Below are 15,287 nucleotides of genomic sequence, written 5' to 3'. Positions count from 1 at the left end.
TTCATTTCTCTTTCTCTGAAGCAGGTTAGAGAAAAAAGATCTTAAGACAAAAAATAAAAATTTAAAAATCGGCTGGGCACAGTGGCTCACCCCTGTAATCTCAGCACTTTTGGAGACTAAGGCAGGCAGATCACTTGAGGTCAGGAGTTTGAGACCAGCCTGGCCAACATTGTGAAACTCCATCTCTACTAAAAAATACAAAAATTAGCCAAGCGTGGTGGGGTGTGCCTGTAATCCCAGCTACTTGGGAGGCTGAGGCAGGAGAATCACTTGAACCCAAGAGACAGAGGTTGCAGTGAACCAAGATCGCACCACTGCTCTCCAGCCTCAGCCACAGAGTGAGACTCTGTCTCAAAAAATAATAATAATAATCAAAAACAAATAGCACTTCATTTCTTTTGATTGCCAAATACTCTATTGTATGGATATACCACATTCATCCGAACATCAGTTAATAAAAATCTGAGTTTGTTCATTTTTTGAAATGCTGAAATGAACTTTCATGTACAAGAACATGACATCTCTGTGGACAAATGTCTTTCTTTGGATTACATACATAAAAGTGGAATTGCCAGGTCACATGGTAACCCTATGTTTAGCCTTTTGAAAACTGCCAGACTGTATTCCAAAGCAGATGCACCATTTTACATTCCCAGCAGTAGAGTATGAGGGTTCCAATTTCTCCCTATCCTCACACTTGTCAGTGTATCTGTCTTCTTTATTATAGTTATCCTTTTGGGTATAACATGGTATAATAACGATTTTATTTCAATTCCCCTGGTGGCTAATGATGTTAAGCAACTTTTCAAGTGCTTATTGGCTCCATGTATATCTTCTTTGAAGAAATGTCTACTCCAATTCTTTGCCCATTTTAATTTATTTATTATTTTTTAGAGACAGGGACTTGCTTGATTGCTCAGGCTGGAGTGCAGTGGCACGATCACAGCTCACTGTAACCTCAAACTCCTGGGCTCACACAATCCTCCTGCCTCAACCTCTGGAGTAGCTGGGTCTACAGACACACACCACCACACCTGCCTAGTTTGTATCTTTATGTTTTTTAGAGACAGAGTCTCACTAAGTTGCCCAGGCTGGCCTTGAACTCCTGTTTGCCCATTTTAAAATTAGGTTATTTGTCTTATTGATTTCTAAGAGCTCTTTGTATATTACAAATATTTTTCAACACACACAGACTGGTAAAACCTTTTTAAAGAAAAAATTTTGGAAGAAAATAAGCTCTTTGCCCCTCCCTCCTTTGATTTGCAAATATTTTCTCCTAACCTGTTATCTTTTTTTAGGTATTTTTAGAAGTTTTAGGTTCACAGCAAAACCAAGCAGAATGTACAGAGTATATCATAGACCCCCTGTGCCCAAACACATACAACCTCCCACACTGTCATCCTGCACTAGAGTGATACATTAGTTACAATAGATGAAAACACTGATTGATAGTATTATCAAAATTGTACTGTACATTTTCTATGGGTTTTGAGAAGTGTACAATGACATGTATCCATCATTAGAACATCATAGAAAATAGTGTCACTGCCCTAAAAAACCTGTGCTCTGTCCATTCATCTCTTCCCCTTTCAACTCTTGGCAATCACTGATCTTTTTACTGTTACTATAGTTTTGCCCTTTCCAGAATGCTACATAGTTGGAAACATACAGTATGTAGTCTTTTCAAATAGGCTTTTTTTCACCCAACATAAACTCTTTGTATGAATCCATGTCTTTTCACAGCTTGATAGCTCATTCATTTTTGAGCTCTGAGTAAGTCCATTGTCTAAATGTACCACAGCTTATCCATCCACCTACTGAAAGACACCTTGGTTTTTTCCACGTTTTGACAATTTATGGATAAGCTGCTATAAACATCCATGTTCAGGTTATTGTGTGGCTATACATTTCAACTCATTTCAGTAAATTTGCTAGATCCTTTGGTAAGAGTTTAGTTCAGTTTTGTACGAAATTGTCAAACTACCTTCCAAAGAAGCTGTACTGTTTTGCATTGCCACCAGGAATGAATGAGATTTCCTAATGCTCCACATCCTTGCAAGCATTTGGTGTTATTGTTTTGGATTTTGGCACTCCTAATGAATCTACAGTAGTATCTCATTGTTGTTTTTACTTGCAGCTCCCTAATGATATTTGATGTTGAGCATCTTTTCATATGCATATTTGCTGTTTATCTTCTTTGGTGAAGTGTCAGCTCAGGTCTTTCAATAGTTTTTTCTTTTTTTCTTCAATAAACTGGTCTATCAACCATTTTTTAGGGAACCATTTTTAAATTGGATTCTGTTTTCTTAGTTTTAATAGCTCTTTATATATTTTGGATAATAGCCCTCTATCAGATTTGTCATTTGCAAGTATTTTCTAGCAGTGAATGGCTTCTCTCCTTTTTTAAAAAAATTTTTTGTAGAGACAGTCTCACTATGTTGCCCAGGCTGGTCTCAAACTCCTGGTCTCAAGCAATCCTCCCACTTCAGCCTCCCAAAGTACTGAGATTATAGGCATAAGCCACTCACTGCACCTGGCCTTCCTCATTCTCTTGACAGTATCTTTCACTGGGCAGAAGTTCTTAATTTTGAAGAATTCTAGCTTATTATTTCTTTCATGGATTGTTTTGGTATTGAATCTAAAAAGTCATGATAAGCCCAAGATCATCTAGATTTTCTCTTAGATCATCTTCTAGGACTTTTATGGTTTTGTCTTTTACATTTTGGACGATGGTCCGTCCACTTTAATTTTTCTGAAGGGTGAAGATTCATTTTTTTTTTCACATGAATGCTCAGCTGTTCTAGCACCATTTGTTGAAAACACTTTTCTCTATTGTATTGCCTTTGCTCCTTTGTCAAACATCAGTTGACTGCATCTCTGTGGGTCTATTTCTGCACTTTCCATTCTGTTCTATTGATTTGTCTGGTCTTTCACCAATACTGTACTGCCTTCATTACTGTAGCTTTACAGTAAATCTTGAAGTCAGGTAGTGTCATCTTCCAATTTTCAATGTTGTATTAGCTATTCTGGGTTTTTTAGGTGTTTTTTGCCTCTGGAGATAGCCACAAAATCATTTGCTGGGATTTTGATTGGGTATACTAAATGCATCTCAATTTAACAAGACCATAAACTGCACAGAATCTATGGTTATGTTTGAAAGAAGTGACATGACATTATTGAGTCTTCCTATCTATAATATGAACATGGAACGTTTCTCGATTTATTTACTTATTCCTTTTTTTTTTCTTTGAGACGGAGTCTTGCTCTGTCGCCCAGGCTGCAGTGTGTGACCTCGGCTCACAGCACCCTCCGCCTTCCGGGTTCAATCAGTTCTCCTGCCTCAGCCTCTGGAGTAGCTGGGACTACAAGCGCGTGCCACCACGTCTGGCTGATTTTTTTATTTTTTTTTTGGCGGAGGGGAACGGAGTCTCGCTCTGTCGCCCAGGCTGGAGAGCAGTGGCGCGGTCTTGCCTCACTGCAAGCTCCGGCTCCCGGGTTCACGCCATTCTCCCGCCTCAGCCCCCTGAGTAGCTGGGACTACAGGCGCCCGCCACCACACCCGGCTAAATGTTTTGTGTATTTTTAGTAGAGACAGGGTTTCACCGTGTTAGCAAGGGTGGTCTCGATCTCCTGACCTCGTGATCCGCCCGCCTCGGCCTCCGAAAGTGCTGGGATTACAGGCGTGAGCCGACCGCGCCCGGCCCCTTTTTCTTTCATCAGGGTTTTGTAGTAATCCTCAGATAGATCCTGTACATGTTTTGTCAGATTTATAACTATTTCATGTATTTGGGTGATAACGTAAATTGTATTGCTTTTTTTTGTACAAACAGCCCCAGGCTTATGATAGTTTGACTTACGATTTTGCCTTTACAATGTTGTGAAACAAGAGGCACTTAGTAGAAGAAACTGTACTTCAAATTTTTAAATTCTCCCAGGCCAGCAATATGTGGTATACTTTCTTGCAATGCAGGGCAGCAGCAATGAGCCATTCTGTTTTTCACTTTCACTATAGTAATCAATACATTATATAAGCTATTAACACTTTATTATAAAATATGCCTTGTGTTTAAATGATTTTGCCCAACTAAGGCTAACATAAGTGCTCTGAGCATGTTTAAGGTAGGCTAGGCTAAGCTATGATGTGTAGTAGGTTGGGTGTACTAAATACATTTCAGTTTAACAGTATATTTTCAATTTATGATGAGTTTATAAGGATGTAAACCCAACATAATTTGAGGAACATCTGTACTGGCTTTTCACTTTCTGTATGGTGTCCTTTGAGATTCAAAATTTTTAAATTTTGATGATGTGCAATTTACCTGTTTTTATTGTTTGTCGCTTGTGCTATTAGTGTCATATGAAAAACCACCGTCAAATCCAAGGTCATGAAGATTTTACACATTTTATTCTAAGAGTTTTATACTTTTTCCTCTTAAATTTATGAATTTAATTCAAGTTAATTTTGATACATGATGTAAGATAGGGAGGGACCCAACTTCCTTCTTTTGTATGTAGATACCAAGTTGACAGAGTCCCAGTTGTTGAAACAACTATTCTTTCCATACTGAATGGTCTAGGCACATTTGTTGCAAAGTCAGTTGAAAATAGACATGTTTATTTCTGGGCTCTCAATTTTATTCCATTGATCTATATGTTCATCCTTATGATAGTACCACTATCTTGATTACTGCAGCTTTGTCGTAAGTTTTGAAATCATAAAATATGAGTTCTTCCATTTTGTTTTTTGTTTGTTTGTTTTGCAAGTTTTCACGCTTGTTGCCCAGGATGGAGTGCAATGGTGCAATTTTGGCTCACTGCAACCTCCACCTCCCGGGTTCAAGCAATTCCCCTGCCTCAGTCTCCCAAGTAGCTGGGATTATAGGCACGCACCACCATGCCCGGCTAATTTTGTATTTTTAGTAGAGACAGGGTTTCACCATGTTGGTCAGGCTGGTCTCCAACTCCTGACCTCAGGTAATCCACCCACCTCGGCCTCCCGAAGTGCTGGGATTACAGGCGTGAGCCACCGAGCCCGGCCATAATTCTGTTATTTTTTAAGAATGTTTTGACTACTATGGATTCCTGAAATTTCCATATGAATTTAGATCACCTTGTCAATTAAATGTGTATCCTTCAAACTGCAATTTGCAAACTTTAATAACTTTAATCAGTACCCTTTTTCCAGATATGAAGTTACATTTAAATATTAGATTCATTTACTGCTCTCTCTCCCAGTTTGTGTTGTTATAGTAAATCTGTAAGACATAATAATTGCTTTATACAGTTAATATTCACTTAGGTTTATTCACGTATTTATTACTTGTTTTGCTCTGCAGTCCTTTCCGTGTCTCAGATAGGTAAAATCACTTTTATTCTACCCTTTGGGACTTTCTTTCATGAGGCTCTGCTGGTGGTCATTTCTCATATTCTACACTCTTACTGAAAGATATTTTTGCAAGGCCTACAATTATAAGTTGATAGTTATTTTCCCTTGCAAATTAAAGCGATCATTCCATTGTCTATTGGTTGTCACTGTTGGGAAACTAGCTATCAGCTGTCTAATGATTCTTCTTTCTTGAAAGTAACCTGTCTTTTTTTTCTGGCTAAACTCTGACACCTCTCCTCAGTTCTGTAGAGGTCCTAATTGCCTCTTATAATAATGACTTGGCCCTATTCTCTCTACCCTTTCATTCTGGAACTCTGACTAAATGTGTATTTTAGACCTTCTCCATTACCCTATATTCCAAGTTTCTTGCTTACCTTTTAAAAAAAAAACAAATAAAAAGCTTTATAATAAAATCTACTAGATGTTAAACTACAAAACTTGATTAAAATTTACCAACCAATAGCAAAGACTGTAGAAAATCATTCTGTACCCTCTTTTCATATATTCTATTTCGTTGCTACTCTGTGGAAATTTCTGAATAAATTCTTGTGAACAGTCTTCCAATTGACTAATTCTCTAATTCTGTCTAATCTGTTGTTAATCCCTTCAATTGATTTAGTTCTTAATTTTAATCATAATTGTTTTTACTTCCAGAAGTTCTATGGTTATTCTTTAGGATTTCTTCTTCTCTATACATATTTTTATTTCCTTAAACACAGTAAGCCTAGCTACTGCATATTTTGTTTAATAATCTGACTATCTAAATTATTTTAAGGGGCCAGGCATGGTGGCTCACGCCTATAATCCCAGCACTTTGGGAAGCCGAGGTAAGCAGATCACTTGAGGTCAGGAGTTTGAGACCAGCCTGGCCAACATGGTGAAACCCCATCTCTACAAAAAACATAAAAAATTAGCCAGGTGTGATGGCACACGGCTGTAATCCCAGCTACTTGGGAGGCTGACACAGGAGAATCGCTTGAACCTGGGAGGCGGAGGTTGCAGTGAGCTGAGATGGTGCTACTGCACTCCAGCCTGGGCAATAGAGCGAGACTCCATCTCAAAAAAAAAAAAAAAAAAAAAAAAAAAGATTATTTTAAGGTATGTTTCTGCTGCCTGTTACTTTTGCTCATTCTCACATGTGAGATCTCACTTTCTTGTTAGATTATTCACTTTATGTGCTGCTAACATTCCTTGCAATATAATGTGAATAAAGGAGGTCTAGGATAAAGGTGAATATTTTCACACAAAAAAAATCTTTATTTTCATATGCTAGGTGTCTGGGAAACTAAGAGACCACAATCACATTAAATTTACAACTAGTGCTTCCTTTAGTCACTCAGAGCGTATGAACTTGGGTTGTACGAATATAACTTCTAGCCCAATTTTTTCCTCCCTGTTCTGCTCAGCACAACCAGAAAAACATTGTTTTTTGTTTGTTTGTTTTTGAGACAGAGTCTTGTTCTGTTACCAGGCTGGAATGCATTGACGTGATCTCCGCTCACTGCAACCTCCACCTCCCGGGTTCAAGTGATTCTCCTGCCTTCAGCCTCCCGAGTAGCTGGGACTACAGGCACACGCCACCATGCCCAGCTAATTTTTGTATTTTTAGTAGAGATGGGGTTTCACCACGTTGGCCAGGATGGTCTCAATCTCTTGACCTCGTGATCTGCCCACATCAGCCTCCTAAGTGCTGGGATTACAGGCGTGAGCCACTGCGCCAGCCAGAAAAATATTCTTTATAGAGTCCCTTAGGGGAGTAGGTAGGAAGCAAGTTTAGTTCTTCCACTGTAAGCGTATTCTTTTGGGGTATCTTTTTTTTCCCATAGATTTTTGGGGAACAGGTGGTATTTGGTTACATGAGTAAGTTCCTTAGTGGTGATCTGTGAGATCTTGGTGCACTTTTGGGTACCAATTAAATGGGAAAAGGAATCCTATGGGAATCCACGATTTTGGCTGGTCCCTGAGTTTATGGTTTTTACCCATTTTGGGTAGCTTATACAAAGGGTCTTAAGGGTAAAACTAAGTTTCAGTACTTCACTTCTGTATAGTTTTATCCTGATAATAACTTACCTAGCATATCTTCAAAGATTTTAAGCAGATATTTTCTTACCTATAAGCCTATCATTTTAGTAGTCTTCAGCAGTAAATATATGCCAAAAACAGAATAAAGCCTTTGCTCACTCTTTGATCCAGTTCAACATAGCTTCTGGATCCACCAAAACTCTTTTTGCAGAGGTCAAAAATGAGTACTAAACTGCCCTATCAATTTGGCATACTTTTCATTCCTATCTAATTCAACCTGTAAAGTTGCTGACACACCTGATTATTCTCTTCTCTTAGAGCCAGCTTTTGACTTCCACAACACCACAATTTCCTATACAACTCCTATATAATCATTCCTCAAGGCTCAGATGAGATGGGTCTTCTCACTTCTATATTTCCTCTGCCACCTGTTTGTCTTAGCCGACCAATTCATCTTCTATATGGACAGCCTCGTAACTGGATTTCTTCTGCCCACTCTTGTCCCTGTATAATCCATTCTGTGCCAAAACAACCAGAGTGATCTATTAAAAATAAAAATTAGATGTCATACTGCCTTTGCAAAACCTAAGGTACTGCATTTGAACTTTAGATAAATTCCACATTATTTAACATGGTGCATAAATGATGACTCCTGCCTATTCATCTATAATTAACATTTTATATAATACCGTAGGCAAACTGACCTTTTTTCCAGTTCCTCAAATACACCAAATTCTTTCCTGCCACAGATCCTTGACATTTACTGTTCCCTTTTCCTGGAATACTGTTTCCCTACTCTTTGCTTGGTTACGTCCTACTTCCACTTCAGATTTCACTATTACTGACTTTCTCAGAGGCCTTCCCTGACTACTCAATGAAATAGCATCCTGTTTTTCTTTTAGAATATTTATTGTAATTTGTGATTAAGTACTTATTGTGGGTTTATTTTTATGTCTGTTCCCCCAATTAGCTGTAGGTTCTAGGCATGTAGAAACCCTATTTGTTATCTTCTCAATCTGTGCCCAGTTTCTAAGCAGTGTCTGGCATATAGTAAGCATTCAATGAGTATATGTTAAATGACTGATTTCTCTCCCTTTAAGCAGACCCACAGGAAAAGCACAAGTCTAATGAGAAACTACATGTAGAGGACAGAATCAGAACCAAAGAAGATGAGTTAAATGATGGGAATGTACGTAAGAATCAGGTCAAAGTAAGACATATCTGCAATTATAATGGTTAAAGTTATATAAGCCAAGATTACTTTCCGTTAATATTTAATGAATAAGATCAGCACATGCCTCAAGAACTCAATACATGGCTTTTAATTATTGTTGTCTATAATTTAAGGAAATAATCACCTACAAATGGCATGTTTCTCAAGTTGGCTTACAAATTTGTTACTTGGAAGACTGAAAACATTTCCCCACAGAACAAATATTATACACAATGGTTGGGTTCCTTTGGTTAATGCATAATGTTTACTCCATAATTTATTTACCCACTTTAACAAACATGAATTGAACATTTCTTTGTGCCAGAAACTATTCTAGCACTAGAGATACAATAGTAATGAAAAAAGTAGACAAAAAATCCTATTGTCATTGGTATTACATCCATGGTTTTTTCTCCAAGAGAATAAAAGTAAGTAAAATATATAGAATTATAGATAATGATATATGCTATGGTGAAAAACAAAGCTGGGTAAAGGGATAGAGAATGGGGGAAGGATAATTTTAACTGATTATTAGTAGAATGTACTAGTATCTCTGTTCTAAAAGGATTTAAGATACGTATTACTTACAGAACCTAATTACAAATAAAATAGCAATGCTTTCACTAGGAAAGACTTTCAACTGAGAAGCATTATAAAAACACACTTCCTTTCCCACAGCAGTAGGACAGGCAGAGAACTGGTCAGGCTCTAAGTCACATAACAAGCTATCACAGCCTGAGGCAGGTTCTCCAAGAAGGCAGTGGCTACAGAAGGCTAAAAGCAGTACTGGGGATACCAGGAAGAAAAGAAATGAGGAGCCAAGAAGGCTAGCACACTTCTTGTTGATGATATGAAGCCCCATAGACAGGTAGTCCCCTCTACTCAGCCACTAATAGGCTAGCTTTTCTTCCTACAACTTTATTTCCAACCAAGATCAGTTTCCTATTTGGAATATAACGTTATATAACTTTCCCTTATTATACCCTATCCTGAAGACAAATATTTAACTATTGGGGCTTTTCTCATAAACTTAATAGCAGAAAAAGATCCCTTTTATCCCCATATCTGTACCATTATAATTCATATTGAAGGAATGCAGATACCTAATAAACTATTCTGGTTCTCTATTTTACCTTAATAACTAGGATAGGAACCAGGATCTGGGGTGAAATGCAAGAAGATAAAAAAAAATTAGAACAAGATTGTAAAAAGCAACCCTACCACCACAGTAATGACTAGACCAAGAGAGACAACCATCCAGTTCAGTCATTTACAGTTTGTCCACAACCATTTCCACTACCTTAGATCATGCACCATAGACTAAGTGGGGAAAACAGAAAGAGGCAAGAAGAGTGCTCTCTAAAGCCACTGGCTCATACAGCTGGGATAATAGCCAGCTAAGTAATGAGCATATAAATTAAGCCTGTCCACAGTAACTTGTTTTTATTCTTTCATATGAGAAAGGGCGTTCTTAGTATTTTCACCTAAAAAAAAAAAAAAAAAAAAAAAAAAAAAAGTGTTTAAGTGACTGCCAATTTTCTTTTGTAATTACAGTATTCATCACACTGTTACTTTCATAAAATAAAATGATTCCTCAGGTGGTAATTATCAGGTATATTTCCAGGAATTTTTCAAGTTAAATACAATATTTATATTCAACATTTCAAAAAATAGAGCCTCAAGTTTAAGAAAATATAAACAGCAACATACAATCAAAACAAAGCATCAGTAGAAAGATGTTGGCCAGAAACAATTACCTTTATGGCTGTGTGTTTGTTTTCATCTTCTTCCATCCATAGATCCTGTTCATAATAATATAAGCCATCATTGATAACTTTAGCAAGTTCAGATGTGATTTTTGCCCGAGACATGTGGGTGCCTGTTCGATCTCCTCCAGGATGTTTTTTCACATAAGGTGGTGTCTGAGTTACAATCAAAATCTTGTTTAAGTCTTGGTCATCAATTTCATAATCTGAATCATTATCAGACCAATCAGTAAATGTGTTTTTTCGTCCTATTTGTTCAATCTCTTCATCAAACAAAAAATCAAGTTCTTCTTGTTCTGGTTCTTCTGAAGAACATAGCTGATTTAATGACCCTTCAGGGACAGACACTGATTCCTGAAGGAAGAAATTGGTAATTTATATAAAAAACTTTCTATCATTTTTAAATCAAATGTCATAAAACAGTGTTGCAAGTAAGTAATATCAAGCTTTTATGCTCAATTGCTAGTTTAACAGCCAAACTGTAAAAGAAAATCAAGTGAGTATTATTTTGGCCTAGTAAATTTAAGACTAAAGAAAAACACAAAGTTGAATAAAGAAAGGATTACATTAAAGACTCTTTTAGAGTTGGAATAGTCTTAATCATCCATTACATTGCACTGATTCATTTTACTGATTAAAACAAAGGCCTAGAGATATGAAAGTATTTGCCTATGATTTCATAATTATAAATAGAACCAATTATCTGCTTGTGGATTCCTGTAATCCCAGCTACTTGGGAGGTTGAGGCAGGAGAATCATTTGAACCCGGGAGGCAGGGAGGTTGCAGTGAGCCAAGATCGCGCCATTGCACTAGAGCCTGGGCAACAAGAGTGAAACTGTCTCAAAAAATAAATAGATAGATAGATAGATAGATAGATAGATAGATAGATAGATAGACAGACAGTTAACTGTCTACCCCTTCTATAGAACTTAAAACAGCTAGGCCAGGTGCAGTGGCTCATGCCTGTAATCCCAACACTTTGGGAGGCAAAGGTGGGCAGATCACCTGAGGCCAGCAGTTCAAGACCTGCCTGGCCAACATGGTGAGACCCCCTCTCTACTAAAAATGCAAAAATTACCCAGGTATGGTGGTGCGCACCTGTAGTCCTAGCTACTTGGGAGGCTGAGACAGGCTGAGACAGGAGAATCGCTTGAACCCTGGAGGCGGAGGCTGCAGTGAGCTGAGATTGTGCCACTGTACTCCAGCCTGGGTGACAGAATGAGACCCCATCTCAAAAAAAAAAAAGAACTTAAAACAGTTGTCGGTTTACATTAAAAGTCTAAGCTTTTAGATCCTAGATCTTATAACATGTAAACTAGTTTAAAACTCCCAACAGAAGGAAGTAGTTTCTCCTTGGTGTTACCTTCATTTTTCATCCTCTGGCCTATTTTACCCGTCAGTTCATGCTAACTTCCTATGTCTAGGAAAAAAACAATTCCTCCCTTGCAAAATTCCCAATAATGTAGATCCATATTCATTTAGTCAGTTGACAATTATCTGAGTGCTTCCTCTGAGCCAGGCACTGTTCTAGGCAGGGACAGACAGCAATAAATTTAACAACTACGCCCTGATGGAGCTAACATTCTAGTAAACAGAAGGCTGCCCAAGATGTTTTTACTAAAAAAAAGACAAGTTGTAAAACACTGTGAATATATATTTTTAAAAACATTGATGATATATTTTAAACTATATACATTGCTTTTCACATTTGCAGGTACATGATAAAAGTCTAAGAGAATAAACAAATTTGTTTTTGTAATTTCTGAGGAAAAGGCCATTATTAAGAGATCAGGGGTTGAAGATGACTTCAGTTTGCATGCTTATTTGCAGTAATAATACACAGTGCAAAGAATAAAAACAATAAATCTACATCAATACTGAAAACAAGTATCACTATCAAAAGATCAAAGACTTTTATGACTTTCTGGAAAGCAGAAAATAAATGGGATTGTATTGATAATAAACAAGAGCAGAGAAAACAGCAACCTAGAATCGATACAAAGGTTAAAGGGGAAGCAAAAGCCATTGATCCCGCCAGGGTTCTAGAAAGTTTTGAGATGGCAGTTACAAGGAGTAGGAATGGACTACTGGATGGCAATCAAAATAGGTATTTGGAAAACCAACTACAGAACACAGCTAGAACAGTAGATCCAATCCTTTTATCTCAGAATATAAAACTATATAAAGATCGCTCCCAACTAAAAGCCCAGGAATTACTTTCTAAACAAAGTAAGATTTGACAAGAGAGGGCTCATGTTTTGTGTACTGAGGCTGAATAGAAGTTGAACACATCCTAGTATTATTCTGAACCTCTAAAATAGAGCTGTGGGGGAGGAAAAGAAAAGGTAATTTCACCAATGAATGAGATACACTAAGAAATTCTACATCCCAGAGAAAAGTACTCCTTTTTTTTTTTTTTTTTTTGAGCAATTTTGGAGAAAAAGAGCCAGCATCCCTATTCTCTGCCTAGGTGTCCAAGTCCATAGGACGTTTTCACTTACTAAGAACGTGCAATCGGCTGGGTGCAGTGGCTCACGCCTGTAATCCCAGCACTTTGGGAGGCCAAGGCTGGTGGATCACCTGAGGTCAGGAGTTTGAGACCAGCCTGGCCAACATGGTGAAACCCCGTCTCTACTAAAAATACACAAAAAAATTAGCTGGGCATGGTGGCGGGTGCCTATAATCCCAGCTACTCGGGAGGCTGAGGCAGGAGAATCGGTTGAACCTGGGAGGCGGAGGTTACAGTGAGCCGAGATCACGCTGCCATTGCACTCCAGCCTGGGCAACAAGAGCGAAACTCTCAAAAAAAAACAAAGAAAAAAAAAGAGTGTGCAATCATACCTCACATTAAACAAAACGGCCCACTAGATGAACAGATTAGACCAAACAAGAAAACCATGCCAATTTACTAATATTAATATAAACTATCAACCAAAAATTGCCAGATATTAAGAAAGCATTCAAAAAGAAACCAAAACAATGATGGAAGTAATGAAAGTATCAGAAGAGAACTTTTTTTAAACACCCAATGCCCAGTATTTAGATGATCAATCAAGGAGGTCCAACAACAGATGAAAACAGATACCAGAAAGTGGAAATAAGAGAAACATTAGTTTCCCCAAAATGAAGGACATGAATACTCAGCACAATGCATAAAAATAGACCTGACTGAGCAGGGCACAGTGGCTCACGCCTGTAATCCCAGCACTTTGGGAGGCTGAGGTGGGCGGATCACGAGGTCAGGAGATCAAGACCATCCTGGCTAACACGATGAAACCCCATCTCTACTAAAAATACAAAAAAAAAAAAAATTAGCTGGGCATGGTGGCAGGCGCCTGTAGTCCCAGCTACTTGGGAGGCTGAGGCAGGAGAATGGCATGAACCCGGGAGGTGGAGGTTGCAGTGAGCTGAGATCACACCACTGCACACCAGCCTAGTGACAGAGCAAGACTCCATCTCAAAAAAAAAAAAAAAAAAAAAAAAATAGACCTGACTGGGCACGGTGGCTCATGCCTGTAATCCCAACACTTTGAAAGACTGAGGTGCGTGGATCACTAGAGCCCAGGAGTTCAAGACTAGCCTGGGCAGCAAGGAGAAACCCTGTCTCTACAAAAAAAAAAAAAAAAAAATTAGCCGGGCCTGTTGGTTTGTGCCTGTAGTCCCAGCTACTTGGGAGGCTAAGGCAGGGGAATCGCTTGAGCCCAGGAGGCAGAGGCTGCAGTGAGCAGAGATCAAGCCACTGCACACCAGTCTGGGCAAAGGGAGTGAAACTCTCTGCCAAAAAAAAAAAAAAAAAAGATTTTCTGTTTAAAATTAGACCTACACCAAAGCATATCATCTTGAAATTTCAAGAGTTGGGAATGAAGAAATGATCTTAAAAATCTCAAGCGAGGCCAGGTGCGGTGGTTCATGCCTGTAATCTCAACACTTTGGGAGGCCGAGGCCAGCGGTTCACCTGAGGTCAGGAGTTTGAGAACAGCCTAGCCAACATGGTGAAACCACGTCTCTACTAAAAATACAAAAATTAGGCCGGGTGCGGTGGACCACACCTGTAACCCCAGCACTTTGGGAGGCCGAGGTGGGTGGATCACCTAAGGTCAGGAGTTTGAGAACAGCCTGGCCAACATGGCGAAACCCCGTCTCTACTAAAAACATAAAAATTAGCTGGGCGTGGTGGCATGTGCCTTTAATCCCATCTACTCTGGAGGCTGAGGCAGGAGAATCGCTTGAACCCGGGAGGGGGAGGTTGTAGAGAGCCGAGATCGCGCCACTGCACTCCAGCTTGGGCAACAGAGTGAGACTCTGTCTGAAAAAAATAAATGGATAAATGCAAAAATTAGCCGGGTGTGGCAGCAGGTGCCTGTAATCCCAGCTACTCACCAGTCTGAGGCAGGAGAATCTCTTGAACCCAGGAGGTGAAGGTTGCAGTGAGCCAAGATCACACCATTGCACTCCACTCCAGCCTGGGCAATAAGAGCAAGACTCTGTCTCAAAAAAAAAAAAAAAAAAAAAAAAAAACAAAAAAAAAAACTCACACCGGGCGTGGCAGCTCATCCCTATAATCCCAGCACTTTGGGAGGCTGAGGCAGGTGGATCAGGAGGTCAGGAGATCCTGGCTAACACGGTGAAACCCCATCTCCATTACAAATACAAAAAATTAGCTGGGCATGGTAGCACACACCTATAGTCCCAGCCACTCGGTAGGCTGAGACAGGAGAATTGCTTGAACCCAGAAGGCAGAGATTGCAGTGAGCCAAGATTGCGCCACTGCACTCCAGCCTGGGCGACACAGCAAGACTTGAAGAAAAAAAAAATCTTGAGGAAAAAAAAAATCACTTGATACAAAGAATGTGAATGGACTGACTTTCATAAGATGACAAAAGAAACCAAGATGACAAA

General features: G+C 38.9%; 1 protein-coding gene across 5 annotated transcripts in view; it reads right to left on the bottom strand.

The window, feature by feature from the left end:
* LARP1B (La ribonucleoprotein 1B) overlaps positions 1-15,287 on the bottom strand; it is a 151,073-nt gene that overhangs the window by 81,122 nt on the left and 54,664 nt on the right. For all 5 annotated transcript variants that reach the window (XR_008657243.2, XM_063637514.1, XM_055275853.2 and 2 more), the window contains exon 11: positions 10,379-10,741. Coding sequence is in view for 4 of the 5 variants with exons in the window: in XM_063637514.1 (XP_063493584.1) it covers positions 10,379-10,741 (363 nt within the window). In the remaining variant the exon portion in view is untranslated. The remainder of the gene's footprint in view (positions 1-10,378; positions 10,742-15,287) is intronic.

The sequence above is a fragment of the Symphalangus syndactylus genome, chromosome 4, assembly GCF_028878055.3.
Source record: "Symphalangus syndactylus isolate Jambi chromosome 4, NHGRI_mSymSyn1-v2.1_pri, whole genome shotgun sequence".
Taxonomy (NCBI): domain Eukaryota; kingdom Metazoa; phylum Chordata; class Mammalia; order Primates; family Hylobatidae; genus Symphalangus; species Symphalangus syndactylus.
The sequence above is the reverse complement of the archived record's forward strand: the minus strand, read 5'-3'. Positions and strand labels throughout refer to the sequence as shown.